Source organism: Equus quagga, chromosome 13 (genome assembly GCF_021613505.1).
Source record: "Equus quagga isolate Etosha38 chromosome 13, UCLA_HA_Equagga_1.0, whole genome shotgun sequence".
NCBI lineage: Eukaryota > Metazoa > Chordata > Mammalia > Perissodactyla > Equidae > Equus > Equus quagga.
Genome location: NC_060279.1, coordinates 36,376,233 through 36,396,021, shown reverse-complemented (window position 1 = coordinate 36,396,021; position 19,789 = coordinate 36,376,233). Strand labels below are relative to the sequence as shown.

The window sequence follows — 19,789 nt, the reverse complement described above, 5'->3', positions numbered from 1 at the left end:
ATCCCTCTCAGAGTCCCTCCTTCTCAGCAGAGGCTGGCCTGGGGTCCTGTCTGACTGTGCACTCTCCTCTTAGTCCATCTCCTCTGTTCCTGGCTGCTCCCCAGACTGGCCCTTCTACCATCCATTCTTCACCCTGCGACTGGAGTGAGGTTCCCCAGTATTAAAATCCTTCACAGACCTCAGATTACCCTTAAGAATAAAGCCCAAGCCCTTACCACTGCTTCTAAGTCCTAATAACCTGGGCCTGCCTCCCTCCCCCACCTCATCCCACCCCTTCCAACCATTTCGCTCTATGTTGCGGTCAATGAGAAAAGATCTCCTTCCAGTTCCTTGAACATTTCTTCCTTCCCTCACCACAGTTCTTTAGCACGTGACTCAACCTGGAACACAGCCTCTTTCTTCCTTCCTCAACCTCTCCCTTTTCTTGGAATGTTTCTATTCACCTTCAGGTCTCAACTCACACATGAACTCTTCTAAGAAATGTCCTCTCAGCTCCCAACTCAGGTTGAGGTGCTCTCCCATTTGCCCAACAGCCTCCTGGTACTTCTCTCCCTTGGATTGGTGTTTGCCCTCTTGCTCATGCACATCTGCTCTTAGACCCTAAGCACTGTGTACACAGGGCCATGTTGGTCTAGTCTGATGCATCCTTGGACAGCAGTAGAGCCTGGCATACAGCATATACACAACAATTATTTAATAGGTGAATAAATGAGTCATTGTATAGAACTTTATACATCTCTGTGAGCATTTGATAATAACGTTACTGACTCCAATTTCCTTGGGCCTCTGGATTCAGAAGCATAGTCTCTCTATCTCTCTCATTTGATGTCTCCCTCCAGATTTTTCTGATCTTTTGCTTTACATTCTTTTGCACATCTATTGTGGGAGGGGCTAGATTTTAGCTTGTCTGCAGCTTGATTTTGTTTTTTTACAGAAGAGGAAATCAAGGCTGCTTCCAGAACCAGCCTGGACTGTACTCTCTTCCACTAGTACAAGCCCAAATCACACTGTCCCCTAAAATTGGGCTTGGAATTTGGCTGTACATAGATGCACAAAACTGAGACTCAAGGCTCAACAGAAACTATTTAACTTCATAACTGATTGACAATTCCCTTCATGGCTTTTGAGGTATCAGGCTTAGCAAGCAGAGGTGAAGTCATCTCTGTTCACGAGAGGCTCTCTCTTGCCCTGCTTCCAACTGCTTCCCTGTCTATTTCTCCCTCCCACTATTGCCTAAGCAACTCCAAAAGTGCTTAAGCGAGAGGGACACCTTTTGAGTAACTGTGATCCTGCTACCTGTCTTTGTATCTTACATGGTTTTGTACACTGTTCATGATCAATATCTGATATTAAAGGGACAGGAGACACCTCTGTGACCCTGGGAACTGATTTTGTAGCTACTGAGAACAGTTTACTAAATAAAAATCAGGCATCTGAGGATTCACAGACAAGTGGAGAGAAAGAGAAAAGCATTTGGCTCCTCAAAGGTTGGGGGCCAGGAGAGAGAAAGTGCTGTGCAGACAGTCAGGGGAGTAGTGGCACCTGGGCGGCTCAAGGAACGAGGCTCGAAAGCAGCCAACAGCTGTTTCAGTGAGCCAGGGAGTCTCGAAGGACATGGGGTTAGCCTGAGAAAGAAGCAGAGGAAACTGGAAGGTGGGAATGCATTTGTGGCGGGGTTGGTGAGAGAGGCCAGGGCTGGGTGATTGGCAGAATCTAGGTCTTACCGATGACGGAGAGGTGCACTGCTCTGCTGCGCTGGGCCCCCAGGCCATTGTCAGCGGTGCAATAGTAGTTCCCAGAATGCTCTGCAGTCAGAGAGAAGCTGAAGGAACTTGTTCTCAATGAAGTGACTTCTATCTCCTTGAGAAATACATCTTCATGAAAAAACTGGTACTGGATCGGAAGAGAACCTCTCTGGGCTTCACAGTGAAGTGTTACCATATCTCCTTCAAGAGCCCGGTCCCCAGGAGGGCTGAGAGTGAGGCCAGGAGGAGATACAGGAACTGAGGGAGAGAAAAAAATTAGTCAACAGTTGCTTCTGCCCCTTACTGTCGATTTCAACCAGTGGCCAGTGAAATGCCCCATCTCATCTGCACTAACCCTCAGAGGGGCCCAGCAGCCTCCCAGGCTTTTCTCAGCAGCTCTCTCCTGTCCTCATGCTGGTGTTTTCCTTTACCATCAGACCTATGGCCCCTTGTCCTCTCCTGTCTCCCCTTGTTAGGTGACTTCACTCCTGTTTTCTAGAGAAAATGCCACTCTTGGGGGAGAAGTCCTTTATCTTGCTGCCACAAGACCCACACGCTTACCTTGTTCCTTCCCTCTGCTGTATGCCGGTGGAAGAGCTGTCCCCTACCTGCCCAAACCATTTTGAGTCTTCTTGTCAGTCCCTGTTCTCTATTTAGCCCTTCACTTGGGTTGGTCTCAGGGCTCTGCCCTTGACCCTTTTTCTGTCCAGATTCTCATACTCTTCCAGGACCCTCTCCTCTGTTCCTACAATTTCCCTGCATCCAGCCTGATCCTCTCTCTTTACAGGTGAAAAACGGAGTTAGGAAGAGGCTAGGACACCTGCCTGTGGCCACTCAGCAGGCTGTTTTCAGGGCCAGGCAGGACCTGGCTCTGTCTCCTGACTCCTGGTCCAGTGCTGAGTCACATTGTCTCCTTAAAACTGGGCCTGGAGTTTGCCATGAATGGAGGCAATGGCACAGGGCTCCACAGAAGCTGTTTTCCTCTCACCACCACAACAACCTTTATAGCTTTGATGGCAGGATGGCATCAGGTACTAGTACAGGAGGTGATGATGTCTGAGGTTCTCCCTACCACCATACTTACATCTTTGGAGTAACTATGATGTTGTTACCTGTCTCTGTATCCTGCACAGATTTGCACATTGGTTATTGTCAAAAATTAACTTCATTGAGACAACATATGGAGGGATACCTCCACCTCCCTGGTAAATAGAAATGATTTGTGAGCTGCTGAGGTTGATTCAGTACCTAAGTATCTGGGGATTCAGAAGACAAAAGAATAAAGAGAGAAAAACAGAGTTCTGCAGATGTTGGGGACCAGAGAGAGAGAAAGAGAGAGATGCTGCAGACACATTAAGCGTCTGATGGCATCAGGGCTGGTTAAACAATGAGACCCACCTGGTCTGGTTGCATAGTGGTTAGGTTCCTGAACTCTGCTTCAGCGGCCCAAGGTTTGCAGGTTCAGCAAACCTCCATTCATCAAACCATGCCATGGTGGCATCCCACATACAAAATAGAGGAAGATGCCACATATGTTAGCTCAGCACCAATCTTCCTCAAGCAAAAAGAGGAAGATCATCAACAGATGTTAGCTCAGGGCCAATCTTCCTCACCAAAAAAAGAGTGAGGCCCACAAGAGGTAGACACCTGTTCAAAGATCTGGGAGCCAATGGCAACATTAGGATGGTGTTATGAACTGAATAGTGTCCCTCCAAAATGCATATGTTGAAGCCATAAGACCCAATGTGACAATATTTGGAGATAGGGCCTTTAGGGAGATAATTAAGGTTAAATGAGATTATAAGGGTGGGGCTTTAGTCAGACAGGACTGAGGTCCTTATAAGAAGAGGAAGAGACACCAGACATCTCTCTCTCTTTCTCTCTGACCTCACGTAGAGGAAAGGTCATGTGAGGACACACTGGGAAGGCGGCCAACTTCAAGCTAGAAAGAGAGCCATCATTAGACACCAATCCTACTGATACCTTGTTCTTAGACTTCTAGTCTCCAGAACTGTGAGAAAATAAATACATGTTGTTTAAGCCATCCAGTCTGTGGTGCTTTGTTATGGCAGCTTGAACAGACTAACACAGATGACTTGGGGAAGAGAAAGGAAGCAGGTAAGAGAGCAGAGATTTGTTGGGTAGCTGTAAGAGAAGGACTGGAACCAGGAATGGCTGGACTTTTGTTGATTGACGGAAGAATCAAGAACTATTATCTAAGTCAGGTGATGCTGAACTCTGTAATTTCCCTTTGGCCAGAGATTGCTGATCTGACAGTATTTAGACCCTAAAAAATTTTCACAGCTATGTTCAGGGAGTTTTGTTCAGACTGTATGCTTTTCTGTTGATGATTCACTCTAAGGAATTCCTCAGTTTCTGAGAATGTGGTCACAGGAAGAAGCTCAGAACTCCCAAGCAGAGGCAGCAAGCCTGCTGTGATCCCACATGAGCCAAAAGCCTGTGATTTCTGTAGCTGGAGTCTCTAGACTATGGGGGAAATGTGCAATCTGACTCTGCCTGTGACTTCTGGTGGTCAGAGTTAACTCACAACTGACAGAGAGTGGCCTCTCCTTGCTGGCTGGGCCCCCAGGCCATTATCTGGACACAGGAGTCATTCCCAGAATGTTCTGTGGGCACAGAGATTGAGGGATGCTCCACCTCTATAGGGCTCTAGGGTCCTCAGGATTGCAGCCTCATGATAAAACTGATACAGGATGGAAGAGAGGCTCCCTTGGTTTCCCAGTGAAGCTCTACCACTTTCTTCACAGCATCCTGTATCCTAGGGGCCCTAATGGTGAAGAAAGGATGTGTCACTGGGGCTGAAGGAGACAAAAAGGTGGACAGGGAGGGTCCCTGCACATCCTTAAATCACTGAGGCTTATCAAGAGACACGGAGCCAGAAGAGACCTGGTTCTAACATCCTATTGGTTCTTACTTTATTCCCAGGAGCCATTTCTTTAAACTAAGATGAAACTTGTAAATATGAAGGGTTTGGACACAGGCCAATCACTGAGCGTTTTCTCTAACCTCCATTTCTAAGAGTTTACAAAAGTTCCCATGTCCCACAGCCCCTTCTATCCCTAACTCCCCCTCCTGCTAGTCTCTGACTAACTCTTGGTAGGTTATTCAGAGTATTAAATTATTGTTAACTATCAATATCCATTCCCACTCAACTACGTTGTGGTCTTCACTAAGTTTGATAACCCATTCCTCAGACAATATCTAGCAGATGCACCTCTCACATTGATGGTCACTGGCTTGCTGAGAAAGGAGCGGCCACCATTGTTGGCTTCACAGTAATACTCTCCAGCATCGCTGTTTTTCACCATGGAGATCTTGAATTCCGCTTTCAGGGAATTCTGAATCTTTATTTTCATACTTTCCCTGTTTGATGTTTTGTACCAGGAGATTCTGACATGCCCTGGGACTCCATCTACTGAGCAGATGAGGACCAATTCCTGTCCTGGAATCACGAACTCTAAGGCAGGGCGGGTGTGTATTTGGACCTTGGCAACACCTCCTAAATGGATAAAAACGACATATAGGACTCTTAGCAATGAGATACTCATGGCTGGAAAAGAGTCACAGGATGGGAAGGGCTAAAACTGCTGATCCAATGTGGATTGTTGGCCTGGGGTGGAATTGGGCTTGTTCCTTAAGAAGAAGGGGGAAGTGGTGGGGAGACCATGTTCCCTCCATGGCTTGAGAGACCTTCTACTCCATAATGATCTTGTGGAGTACCTGGCTCAATGAATAGAGGCAACCTTGCCCACCTCCCTTGATGTCCTACCTATCCCCTAATAGGGCATGGACCAGTCATTCCTGAGATTACACCCAATGCCCAACAGTGGCATTCTTTGGGGAAAGTGGTGGGGTTGTTGAAGGGGGCAGGGGGACTTTGCAACAGAGGTGCTTGTCCTGGAGCTGTGGTCACTGCAGTGGCTAGATGAAAATCAATCATTGGCATATACAGTAAGCTTGCTCTCAAGGAAGCACTTCTTAACTCCTCTAGCTTGTCAGTTAAATGGTCAGAGGCCGTGGACTCAAGCAAGTCCCTCTAAGTGGGAAAATCTGTGATGAAAGTGTTCCACTCTAGGTGTGCATGGTTTCAAATAATGATGTTGGCTTAGAGCAGTTCTCTTAGAGCAGAGCCTTTTTGAGTCATCCTGGGATCTTGAAGATCAAGATACCTGAACAGAGGGTAGATAGAGCTTGAGGCTGGGGTTCCATCAACTATATTGTGGGAGAGTCTATGCTAGAAATTATTGTGTTGCAACTCTTAGATAAGACCCTCTCCACATTCTCTTCATGGTCATTCCTTAAACTGGTGATCTAAGAAACACCTGTTACCTGTGATTGGAGAATAGAATATTAATAAAATCTAGGAAGTTTAGGAGAAATAATTTTAGCACCAATTTTTTTCCCCAGGAATGAGAATAAATTTATGGAGTGTGCTACCACTTTCACTCCCTTCTCACTCAGCAAAGCATGCATCCCAGACTATATATGCCTTCCTAATGCTCAAATAGATTTCCTATGAGACAGGTCAAGTTTAATCTGGGGAGGCATCTGACCATTGTTTTGCAGTCATACTTGAAACCTATACAACTTCAGAGATATAGGAGAGAGCAATAGTGGGTACAACACCATCCCTAGACACATCAAGTTGGAACCATTATTCCTAAAACTTTTGTACTTTAATTTTCTTGTTTTCGAATGTTCTTCTCCAGGCATCTAGCATTCTAGGAATCTGTCCATCTGGCTGAGCTGAGTCCATCTAGCCTAGCCAGAGGCCTCTACCATAGGCCACAGCTTATGCCTATGGGCCTAGCAAGAAAAGAAAAATGATGTCAAGAAAGAGAGCTTTCATAGGGCAAAGAAAGAGTTGTATCTCGTGGCATTGAAAGAAAAAATAATCTTCTGTTAGACTTTCTTGATTCTAAGCTCCTCTAAGATGTCCACAAAAACTGGGGTTTCTTCTCTCATACCTTTCTTCATCCCATCCCGACAGGTATGAGAAGCACATTCCACATGGACTAGTGGCCCAAGAAGATGTGCAGCTCTGTCTGGCTCTTCCCAGCCCCAGCCCTGGTAGATCTCAGAACCCAATGACACTCACTCTGCACATATATCTTGGATATCTGGCTCTGTTTCCAGACACGGGAAGTCACTGCCTGTGCCTGGCACCAGTAAGACCCTGAGTCTTCTCTCCATATGGTGTTGATCTGGAATTCTGGGGAGCTGCTCCACCCTGACTGCAGAGTCTGTCCATCTTTGAAGAAGCAGAACTGGAGCCGGACATCTGACTTCTGTGAAGGGAGCTGGGTCTCACAGGTCAGGGTCACGAGTTCCCCCTCGATTGGCTGGAAGGAGCTGGCTTTCATCACAGGAGGTGAAAACAGCTCTAGAGAGAAAGATTACAACAGTCTCCAGAGCAATGAGGCTTGGAACTGCTCTGGAGAAAAACATAATTCATCCTCAGCACCCGCATGCAGAGCATACAAAAGCAGGCACAGAAAGAGATGCCACTTTTGACTCCTAGCATCCTTCAGCCCAAAGCACAGTTGCGCTTTCTCTGTTCCTTACAGGAATGCGCCCTGAGGTTCAATGGGATTCCAGTCCACCCTTTTCTTCCTATTCTCCCTTCTACAACCTCAGAGACCCTGCTTCTGACTAACCCATTTCACAAGTAATGAAGTCTTTACCTTGGACTTGGATCTTGACTCTGTTTGAAACAACAGAGCTACTGTCTTTCTTAAATCCACTACACTGATATGCTCCATTGTCCTTCAGATCTGCTTGACGAATGTGAAAGTCAGAGGTGTTACTAAGGAATGCCAGCAATCTATCATTCTTGTATAGGATCACATTAGTCAGTGCTACTCCTGCCTTTGCTCGGCATCTCAGAACCACAGAGTCTCCTTCAAACACATAAAGTGGAGCCTGAAGGATCAGGGTAGCTGTAGGAAACACAAGACCAGTTATTCTTTTCACCCCACTGTTTGTACCTTCTTTTCATTATTATTCCAAGTAGATTTTATAGGAACACGGGCTGAGAAAAATGATTCTTAAAATAATTATCATTTCTGCTTTCTGATTTTAGAACGAACACACATGCCTTAAGAAAATTAGGAAAGCAGAAATGTAAATAAAAATCTCCAATCATCTCATCACCCAGACTTTGGTATATGCTTTTCCAGTTCTCTTTTCCATGTGCATGTATGTGAGAGTCTGTGTGTATTTTTTTATTTTTATGAAATTGGAATATTATTTATCTAATTGATAACTTGGTTTTCATTTAATGTGCTCTGAACACTTTCTGTCATCAATAGCATTACTGAACCTAGTTTTCCATGGCCACAAAGTTTCCTTCAACGGCAGCAATGTAATTTATTTAATGAGTTTTCTTTTCTTGACCTTTTAATGTCCTTCAATTTTAAGAGAGTATATCTATGATTGTTTCAGTAGGTAAATTCTTAAGAGGAGACTTGTCAGATCAAAGAGGATAAGTATATTATTTACTTCTTACTATTACACTGTTTCCTTGTTCACTAAATTAAAGAGCATTATAAGTAGGAAGACTCTGCTTCACATTCAAAACAGGTGGCTTTAGGACAAAAAAGGAAATGTTTCTTCCTTCCTCTCTCTCTCTCCCTCCCTATAGCTATCTATCATCTATCTACAAATATGAACAATCCTCATAGTGCTTATTATTCCATGTAAATTATCTAGTCTTAAAAGTTTACATAGATTCAGGAACTATTCAAATAAAGTGCTTCTCAAATTTCCTTTTACTTGAGTAGCTTGTAAAAAATATACAAATTCTTCAGCCCTATTCTTATAAATTTTGATTCAGTAAACATTGGATAGGTTCTGGGTAACTACATAATTTCAAAAGTTTTTAATTCTTTCACTTTTTTCTCACCTTGAGAAAAGAGCAAGCTCACAGAGCTACTTTTTATTGAGTCTGGGGCCTGGCATCTGTACTCTCCAGAATTGTGAACCTCATAGGTGTTACTTGAGGTTTCGCTTATTTGTTTCCCCCTATAATACCAACGGTATGGTGTTGACATCTCTGGTCGCTTGAAATGAGATCCACTGCAAACCAGTTTCACCTTCTCTCCTGGGAAGGCAACGGTCCATGGAGGATGGACAGAAATCACAGATTTGGATGAAGTTGCTGAGGAGGAAAGAGAAACAGTCTGAGGTGGAGTTGCCTGCAGCCCCCATTACTGTGGTTTGTGAGGGACAGACTGGAGAATATGGCATTGGGAAATCTCTTAGAACACCCCCTGGGAAGGTCACTGATTGCTCAAGGCTATATGGCAGCCAGAGTACTCACCTACCCAGGGGACAGTGATTGCTCAGGAGATGGCAATGAGCAAAATGTTTCTAAGAGGGCAATAGCATCAAGATTCACTGCCAAATGTCAACGGGAAAAAATGGCTTGTTAACCAGTTATGGAATTGAGTCCTAGAGAAAGTCACCCCCTGCCCCTGCCACTTCATCTGGTTCATAAAACCATAAGAACTTCTCAAGGAGTTATTAAAATCACAATTTTCCACTTTCCCTAAAAGGATAAATTATATTATCTTAAGATTTTGGCACTGAGAAAAGCTGGAAAGATTAACTTGTCTAACAGCTTCGCTTTATACATGACGATGAAAATGACCAGAAAAATCCTATCATAGCTAACTGCGGCAGAGCAAAGGATGGACAAGTCATTCGCTGGAATCCAGAGGTGAGCTAGACAAGGATGAAACTCTGGGCAGCAGATTTTGCACAAGGAGAGAGACTGAAGAGAGTTCTTGCTATTCATAGGTCCTCAAATATCCAAGACATTCTCTGACTGAGAAGAATGGCAATAAGAGTCAGAACTAAGAGAGTATATGAAACAGACAATTTTTCTTCTCTCGCAAACTCCCATTTTTGTGTATTTCTTCCTTTTAAGGGCTCAGTTGTTGGATGTTCTCGTGCTCTCCATAGATTTCCTGGAGGATTTTACTCTTGAAACTGTATAGGATGCAATGTTGCTGCTGTATCTCCACAGTGTGATGTTTTCAGAGGAGTTTTTCTGGGTTGCTGATTGGAGAAAATCTTATCCCAAGCCCTGCGCATTTGCCATGGAGTTGAAGATATCTTGTCTGGTTGACTGGAGTCCATTTGCAATAGGAGTAAGTGTGGGGCATGGGAAATGCCAGGAGCTGCTTACGTATATGCCACTTCTTCCAGGGAGGTTCAGAGAGTGACCATGAAGCTATCCTGGCCCTTGGGCAATACCAGCAGACCAGGAGACACTTTCACATTCCTGCTGGTCTTGGCAAGAAGAACAGGAGATATTAGGGATCCTCTGACAGCCGTTACAATTGTTTCATATTTATTAGGGAGAAATTCTTACCCAGAGACACTGAAGGGCAAAAGGAAGGGGAACTCACCAAACTGTCCACTGATAGGAGCTGCAAAAAATAAAGAAAGAAATAAAGAATCAGAGATAAGCACAGAGTAAGAATTATTTGGCTTTTCAGAGGTAATACCTATTTTTTTCTGTCCATTTATTATTTTTCCATTAAAAATTCATTTTTAAAAATATAATAGTAATTTATTAAATGTCTATATATATTAGGCATTGTGCTTGGACTTCAAGATGAAAGAAAAATGGTATCTGCTAGTAAGAATTTGATTGGTGGGAGAAACAGAAACATGAAGCACAGTAATATAATTACCATATAAGATATAAGTTCAATAATAGAAACACACAGAAGGGCCACTCATCCCAGTGTATAGGGTGTGTGTGTGTGTGTGTGTGTGTGTGTGGTAAACAGGATAGGGTGATCATTAAAGGTACCTGAAGGAAATGATGCTTGAGAAAACTGAATGAGAACATAGGAGTCAGCCAGGCAAAGATGTTTGTGTGTGGCAAGAGATTATGGGGAAGATAATCAAGGGAGAAAGGGCACAAAAGTGAAGAAATAGCATTGGTGTTCATGAGTTGGGGCCATCTGGAAAGTAGCAGGTAGTGGGGGAAATCAGATTAGTGAAGGCACACAGGGCCCAAGTCATGGATGGTAAGTAGCTCAGATTTTATTATAAAAGCACTGAAGATCCATGGAAAGGCTTCAAGGTCAGAATTTGTAATTTAGGTGTACCACTCTGGCAGTGGGTAGACTTTAGTGACACCAGATGTGAAGCAGAGAAACCGGTTAGGAGGCAGGGCAAGAGATGACGGCATTTAATTTTCTTCAGAGTGCTTATCTGAACTTATCTTAATTATCTACTTGTTTACTTTGTTTGTTTACTTTCCCCTTCCTAGAGTAGAAACTCTGAGAGATCAGGTTCACCATGTATCCCCCAGGACTTATAACAATGCCTGGAACATAAGAGAAATTCCATAAATATTTATCAAATATTTATTCATTATGTAGCAAATTAATTAGAGGACTAGGTCAGTAAGTAGAGATGGAGTGATGCAGGTTTGAGAAATGGGTAATGGGGAGAGAGAGGAGGGAAAATTCGCAAGTTTATAAGTTGATTAGCCATTCTAGATGAGGCCAGATTTGGTTCATTTGTTCAACAAAAAATTTTGGAACCATATGCCAGGAACTGGACAAGACAATAGAAATCCAGCAGTGAGAGAGAGATATTGTCCCTGTCTACATGGGGCTGATGGAGGAGTAATCTAAACCTAAGTGTTTTGTAGAGAACAGTGGATTATTTGCCATTACCTAAATATCTTGGTTACCATGGATTTTGTATTGTTTTAAATATAGTTATTATTAACATTATACGCAGCTTCCAACTGTGGGGTCCTTTTTTATTACATTGTGCCCTACTCTCCCTGCCCCCTCCAGCTCCTAGTCACCCTCTATTCCGTGAAGTCATTACCAGCTACTTGTGTATAGTTTATTATCTGCTTGCACCATCACTGGTAATTTTGCCTGACAATTATTTAGATGGGATCTTGTTATATAGCTGTTTCTTGTATATTGGTCTTGTTGAGGGACCTTCTATAATAAGCTTCCTGAGCACAGGAATGCTGCCTCCCATGTCTTCTGATTATTCTCAGCACCTAGTACAGTGCTGTGCATAAATATTACTAAAAAATATTCATTGAAAAAATGAATAAATACATTTTATTTTAATATTTTCAACTTTAGCAAAAAACCAAGCAGTTTATATGTATGAATTGATAGACACATGCACACCCACAGGCACAATTGGAATGTTATGAGCTGGGAGTGACATGAGCAAGATGGCAGAATAAGAGGTCTCCACCCTGTGTTCCCTTTCACAGAAACAAATATTTGGCAGCCATCTATAGACAAAAGTGGGAATATCTGTGGTGCAAGTAGGAGGTTTCAAAATCCCAGTGGAGCCCGAGACCAAGGACAGCACTTTGAGAAGGCAGGCACACTCCCTGGTGGCAGACTCACTGACTATAATCCCAGTTGCAAGCTGAAAGCTGCCCAATCTCTCTTAGATTCAACTCCAGCCCTGCTTGTCCATGTTTCTGCCACTAGCCCCTTCTGCCATTGGACCCAGGAGAAACCATGCCCATCTGTGCCCTGGTAACATGCCCACTGACCTCAGACCTGACTGCTACTGCTGAAGCAATCCTGTGACCTGGCTCCAGTCCCACTCTACTACAGTATAAAGGCAGTCCTTGCTGCCAAGGGACCAGCCAAGTGACCCAACAGGAGCATGCTCAGGGACCCAGCAGAAATCACACCCATCCTTGCCCCTGAGGCTTGCCAACTTCAGACCCAGCAACAGCCACAAAACCCAGCTCCAGCCCTGCCCAACCATAATTCTGTAAGTCAAGGGAAGCAGCAAGAGAGGGTAGTTATCTGACAAAAACAATCTGTAAAGACTGGAAAGCTGTTTGCTTTTCTAAATACACAGACACCAATGCAAGGCTGCACAAATCATGAAGAGTCAGGCAAACATGATAACACCAAAGGAAGCTAATAGAGCTCCAGTAACTGACCTTAAAGAAATGGAGATCCATAAACTGCTTGACAAAGAATTCAAAATAATTGTCTTAAAGTAGATCAATGAGGTATAAGAGAACACAGACAACTAAATAAAACCAGGAAAACAATACATACACAAAATGGGAATTTTAACAAAAAAGTAGGAAACTTAAAAAAGAATCAAACATAAATCTTGGAACTAAAAAATAAAATGACTGAACTGAAAAATTTAATAGGAACTTTCAACAGCATGATCAATCATGCAGGAGAAAGAATCAACAAACTTGAAAACAAGTCATTTGAAATTATCCAGTTACAGGAATAAAAAGAAAAAAGAATGAAAAAGAGTAAGAAAGCCTATGTGACTTATGGGATATCATTAAAAAAATCAATATACTCACTACTGGAGTCCCAGAAGGAGCAGAGAACAAGGACAGAAAGATTAAAGAAACAGTGACAGAAAACTTCCCAAATCAGAGGAGGAAAATAAACATCCAGTCCACAATTCCCAAAGAACCCCAAATATGTTGAACATCAAAAGGTCTAAAATAAAACACATTGTAATCAAATTCTCAAAAGTCAAACACAAAAGAGAATATTAAAATCAGCAAAAGAAAAATGACTCATCACATACCAGAGAACCCCCAGAAGACTTACAGTGGATTTCTCAATAGAAATATTACAGCCTAGGAGAGAGTGGGATGATATATTCAAAATAGCAAAATAAAAACATGCCAACCAAAAATTCTATACTTGGCAAAGCTGTCCTTCAAAAATGAGGGAAAGATAAAGATTTTCCAAGACAAACAAAAGCTGGGAGAATTAAGCACCACTAGACCGGACCTGCCTTACAAGAAAAACTAAAAGCAGCTCTTTAAGTTAAAATGAAAGGACACTAATTAGCACATGAAAACAAAAGTATAAAATTCACTAGTGAAGGTAAATATGTAGTCAAATTCAGAAGACTCTAATCCTGTTTCTTAGTTCATTCTGGCTGCTATGACAAAAATACTATAGATTGGGTAGCTTATAAACAGCAGATATTTATTTCTCACAGTTCTAGAGGCTGGAAAATTCAAGATTGAGGCATTGGTATATTCATCTCTTGTGAGGATCCACTTCATCATAGACAGTTGTCTTCTTACTGTAACATCACACAGCAGAAGGGATGAGAGAGCTCTCTCTGACCTCCTTTATAAGGGCACTAATCTCATTCATGAGGATTCTGCCCTCATGATCTAATCATCTCTCAAAGGCCCCATCTCCTGATAGTATCACCTTAAGGGTCAGGATTTTAACGTATGAATTTTGGGGGACACATAGCTTCAGGCCATAGCATACTATGATGGTAGTATATAAGTCATGTTTAACTGTAGTATAAAAGTTAAAAAAGACAAAAGTATTAAAAAGAGCTATAATTACGCTCTTTTGTTAATGTATACACAGTATGAAAATATGTAAATTGTGACATCGCTAACAAAATGTAGAGGTAAGAGAAAAAAGTGTATAGTTTTTATATGTGACTGAAGTAAAAAGTTCTTAGTTTAAATTGACTATTTAACTATAAGATATCTCAGTAAGCCTCATGGTAACCACAAAAGAAAAACACTGTGGTAGATACACAAAAGAGAAAGCAATCAATGCATACCACTACAAAAAAAAAAAATCATAAAATCACGAAGGAAGACAATAGAAGAGGAAGAAAGGAAAAAAAGAATGATGAAACAGTCAGAAAACAGTTACCAAAATGGCAATAGTAAATCTTTAGCTATTAATTACTTTTAATGTAAAGGGATGAAATTTTCCAATAAAAAAAAATAGAGTAGCTAAATGGATTAAAAAAACCCAAGTACAACTATATGCTGCCTATAAGAGATTCACTTTAGCTTTAAGGGCACACATAGACCGAAGGTGAAAAGATATTCCATGCAAATGGTAGCCAAAAAAGAGCAGGCATGACTATACCTCTATCAGACAAAATAGATTTGAACTCAAAAACTATAATAAGAGACAAAGAAGGTCATTATATAATGATAAAGGGGATAATTCACCAAGAGGATATAACAATCATAAATATATATGCACCCAAATTAGAGGACCTAAATATGTAACACAAATATTGACAGAACTTAAGTGAAAAATATGTAACGATCCAATAACAGTAGGGGACTTCAATACCTCACTTTCAACAATGAATAGATCATTCAGACAGAAATGTTTAAGGAAACAGTAAAGTTGAACAACACTCTAGACCAAATAGTCTATATATCTAATATGTCCACCCAATGGACGCATAGAGAGCATTCTATCCTATAGCATCAGAATACACATTCTTCTCAAAAGAACATGGAACATTCTCCAGGATAGGTCATACGTCAGGTCACAAAACAAGTCTTAACAAATTTAAGAAAACTGAAATTATATCAAGTATATTTTCTGACCACAACGGTGTGAAACTAGAAATCAGTAACAGGATGAAAACTGGAAAATTCACAAATAAATGGAAATTAAGCAACACGTTCCTGAATAAACAATGAGTCAGAGAAGAAATCAAAAGGGAAGTCAGAAAATATCTTAAGAGAAACAAATGTGGAAACATAGCATGCTAAAACTTATGAAACATAGTAAAAGCAATTCTAAGTGGGGAGTTAATAGCAATAAATGCCTACATTAAGAACACAAGAATGCTTTCAAGTAAACAACCTTGCTTTATAAGTGAAGGATTTAGAAAAAGAAGCCCAAAGTTAGCAGAAGGAAGGAAATAATAAAGATTAGAGCAGAAATAATCAAATAGAGAATTAAAAAAACAATAGAAAAGATCAAAACTAAGAGTTGGTTTTTTGAAAAGACAAACAAAATTATCAAAGCTTTGCTAGATTAAGAAAAACAGAGAGAAGACTCAAATAAAATCAGAAATGAAAGAAGAGCCATTACAACTAATACCAGAGAAATATAAACAATCAAGGATACTACTATGAATATGATACACCAACAAACGGAATAACCTAAAAGAAATGAATAAATTTCTAGAAGCATACAACCTACCAATTCTGAGTCATGAAAAAACAGAAAATCTGAACAGACCGATAACAAGTAAGAAGATCAAATCATTAAAAGAACTCCCCTCACCGCCCCAAAAAAAGAGAGAAGCCCAGGACCAGATGGTTTTCCTGCTGAATTCTACCAGACATTTCAAGAAGAATTAACTCCACACTTCTCAAACTCTTGCAAAAAATTGAAGAGGAGAGAACACTTCCAAACAAACTTTATGAGGTCAGCCAAACAAGTACACTACAAGAAAACAAAATTACAGGCCAATATCCCTGATGAGCATAGATACAAAAATCCTACGGGGTCAGCCTGGTGGCACAGCAGTTAAGTTCACACGTTCTACTTCAGCGGGCCGGGGTTCACCGGTTCGGATCTCAGGTGCGGACATGGCACTGCTTGTCAAGTCATGCTGTGGCAGGCATCCTACATATAAAGTAAAGGAAGATGGGCGTGGATGTTAGCTCAGGGCCAGTCTTCCTCAGCAAAAAGAGGAGGATTGGCAGCAGATGTTAGCTCAGGGCTAATCTTCCTCAAAAAAAAATCCTAAAACAAAATACTAACAAACTGAATTCAACAGTATATTAAAAAGATCATACACCAAGACCAAGTGGGATTTCTCCCTAGGATGCAAGGATGACCCAACATATGCAAGTCAATAAATGTGATATGCTGCGTTAACAGAATGAAAGATAAAAATCACATGATCATCTCAATAGATGCATAAGTAGCATTTGACAAAATTCAATGAGATTTCATGATAAAAACTCTCAACAAATTAGTTATAGAAGGAAATTATCTTAATATAGTAAAGGCCATACATGAGAAGCCACAAATAACATCACACTCAATGGTGAAAAGCTGAAAGCTTTTCCTTTAAGATCATAAACAAGACAAGGACACACTCTAGCCACTTCTATTCAACATAGTGCTGGTAGTCCCAGCCAGAGTAATTATGCAAGAAAAAGAAATAAAATACATTCAAATCAGAAATTAAGAAGTAAAATTATCTCTGTTTGCAGACTGTCTGATCTTTCATAGAGGAAATCCTAAAGATTACGACAAAAAAACTGTTAGAACTAACAAATTCAGTAAAGTTTCAGGATACGAAATCAATGTTCAAAAATGAGTTGCATTTCTGTACACTACAATAAACTATTTGAAAAAGAAATCAGGAAAACAATCCCACTTACAATAGCATCAACAAAAATAAAATATTTGGGAATAAATTTAACCAAGGAAGTGAACAATCTTTATACAGAATACTATAAAACATTGTTGAAAGAAATTGAAGAAGAGACAAGTAAATGGAAAGAGATCCCATGTTCACGGTTTGGAAGAATTAATATTGTTAAGATGTCCATATTACACAAAGCAATCTACAGATTCAATGCAATCCCTATCAAAATTCCAACGGCATTCTTCACAGAAATAGGAAAAATATCTAATATTCATTTGGAGCCACAAAAGACTCTGAAAAGCCAAAGCCATCTTGAACAAGAAGAACAAAACTGGAGGCATGACACTTTCTGATTTCAAACTATGCTACAACACAATAGTAATTAAAACTGGTCTAAAAACAGACATATATGGGGCTGGCCCCACGACCCAGTGGTTAAGTTTGCACACTCCACCTCAGCAAACCAGAGTTTCACCAATTTGGATCCTGGGCACACACATGGTACCGCTCATGCTGAGGAGGCATCCCACATAGCACAACCAGAAGGACCTACAGCTAGAATATACAACTATGTACTGGGGGGCTTTGGGGAGAAGAAGAAGAAGAAAAAAAAACGAAGATTGGCAACAGATGTTAGCTCAGGTGCAAATCTTTAAAAAAACAAAACAAAACAAAACAGAGCAGACATATAGACCAATGGAACAGAATAGAGAACACAGAAATAAATTCATACATTTACAGTTAATGATCTTCAACAAGGATGCCAAGAACACACAATGGGGAAAGGATAGTCTCTTCCATGTATGGTGCTGGGAAAACTAAACATCCACCGGAAGAAAAATAAAATTAGACCCTTACGTCTTATTGTGTTCAATAATCAAAGCAAAATAGATTAATGACTTAAATATAAGACCTGAAACTGTAAAACTACTGGAAGAAAACATAGGTAAAAAGCTTCTTGGCATTGGTTTGGGATATGATTTTTTGGATATGACTCCAAAAGCACAGGCAACAAAAGAAAAATAGACAAATGGGATTGCATCAAAATAAAAAGCTTCTGCCCAGCAAAGGAAACAATCAACAGTGTGAAGAAGTAGCCTACAGAATGGGAGAAAATATTTGCAAACCACATATCTGATAAGGAGTTAATATCTAAAATGTATAAGGAACTCTAACAAATTAACAGCAAGAAAAAAATAACCTGATGAGAAAACAGTTAAGTATCCAAGTAGATGTTCTCAATAGAAGACACACAAATGGCCAACAAGTATATGAAAAGATGCTCAACATCGCTGATCATTAGGGAAATGCAAATCAAAACCACAATGAGATACCATCTCACACCTGTTGGAATGGCTGTTATCAAAAAGACAAAAGATAGCAAGTGCTGGTAAGAATGTGGAGAAAAGGAAACCCTTGTACACTGTTGGTGGGAATGTAAATTGGTATAGCCATTATGAAAAACTGTATGGACGTTCCTTAAAAAATTAAAAATAAAACTACCATATAATCCAGCAATCCCACTTGTGGGTATATGTCCAAAGGAATTGAAATCAGGATCTTGAAGAGATACCTGCACTCCCATATTCATCACAGCATTATTCACAATAACCAGCATATGGAAACAACCTAAATGTCTATTGATAGATGAATGGATAAAGAAAATTTGGAATATATACGCACTGGAGTATTATTCAGCCTTAAAAAAGAAGAAAATTCTACCATTTGCAACACATTGGATGGACCTTGAGGACGTTATGCTAAGTGAAATAAGTCAGACAGAGAAAGACAAATACTGTGTGATATCACTTACATGTGGAATTTTAAAAAGTTGAACTCACAGAACCAGAGAATAAAATAGTGTTTGCCAGGTGGTGGTGGATGGGGGAACTAGGGATGTGTTGCTCAAAGGAAACACACTTTCAGTTATAAGATGAATAAATTCTGGAGATACAATGTACAGCATAGTGACTATAGTTAGTAATAACGTGTACTTGAAATTTCCTGACAGAGTAGATCCTGAGTGTTCTCACCACACACGCACACAAAAGGTAACTATGTGAAGTGGTAGAAATATTAATTAGATTGATTGTGGTAATTATTTAATAATATATGTATATCAAAACATCATCTTGTACATCTTAAATATGTGCAATTTTTGTTTGTAAATTATACCTCAATAAACCTGAGGTGGCAAAGAAAGAACGTCACAGCCTTAGGTTTTCCCTTGCTTTGCTCACTTCCTCCTCTTTGTCCCCATCCTCCCCTCCCCCTCCCTGCGTTCTTTATCTGCCAGTCACTGCTGTGGTTTGCATTTGTGTGCAGAAGGAGACATTTTTCATGTTAGAAACCTTGCCCTCCCATTCCTGACACTAGGATCTGGGCTTGTCATAAAAGGTATAAATGTATCTCCTTTGCAGAGAGAAAATAAGATCTTCTCTGAATAAGACAATATGAACAAGCAAACATAATACATTTTTTGGACTTCATGAAGTAATACTTGTTGTAGAAAAAGATCGAATAAACCCTTAACAATGTGGTCACTGTGGTTTCTTTCTTTGTAAGGCTGATGTTTTATTCTAGCTCTGACCACTCCTTCAACCTCAAGGGAGGAATCCCTGAGCTATACGGTGAAGCCCAAGAATATAATCTCCCCAGGCAGGAAAGAACCCCTGAGCCCCGAGAAAGGGCCAGGGTTGTGGTGGAGAGAGAGGCTCTCCCTACCCCAGCCAGAGCCCATGTTGAGCCATTCTACTCACCCAGGACCAGCAGTGACACCCAAAGCAGCATGAAGACCTGGCCTGCCCAGGGCTGGGACCAAAAGAGAGATTTTCTCAGGTTTGGTC

The 19,789-nt window shown here is 40.9% G+C and overlaps 1 protein-coding gene across 1 annotated transcript in view; it reads right to left on the bottom strand.

The window, feature by feature from the left end:
* Positions 1 to 19,789, bottom strand: part of FCRL5 (Fc receptor like 5) — a 36,098-nt gene extending 16,309 nt beyond the window's left edge. Inside the window, exons 1-7 of the mRNA XM_046682015.1 lie at positions 19,703 to 19,789; positions 10,181 to 10,201; positions 8,671 to 8,925; positions 7,451 to 7,705; positions 6,865 to 7,149; positions 4,981 to 5,265; positions 1,725 to 2,003 (exon numbers count right to left, since the gene is read on the bottom strand). Of these exons, the coding sequence (XP_046537971.1) occupies positions 1,725 to 2,003; positions 4,981 to 5,265; positions 6,865 to 7,149; positions 7,451 to 7,705; positions 8,671 to 8,925; positions 10,181 to 10,201; positions 19,703 to 19,733 (1,411 nt within the window). The 5' untranslated portion in view covers positions 19,734 to 19,789. The remainder of the gene's footprint in view (positions 1 to 1,724; positions 2,004 to 4,980; positions 5,266 to 6,864; positions 7,150 to 7,450; positions 7,706 to 8,670; positions 8,926 to 10,180; positions 10,202 to 19,702) is intronic.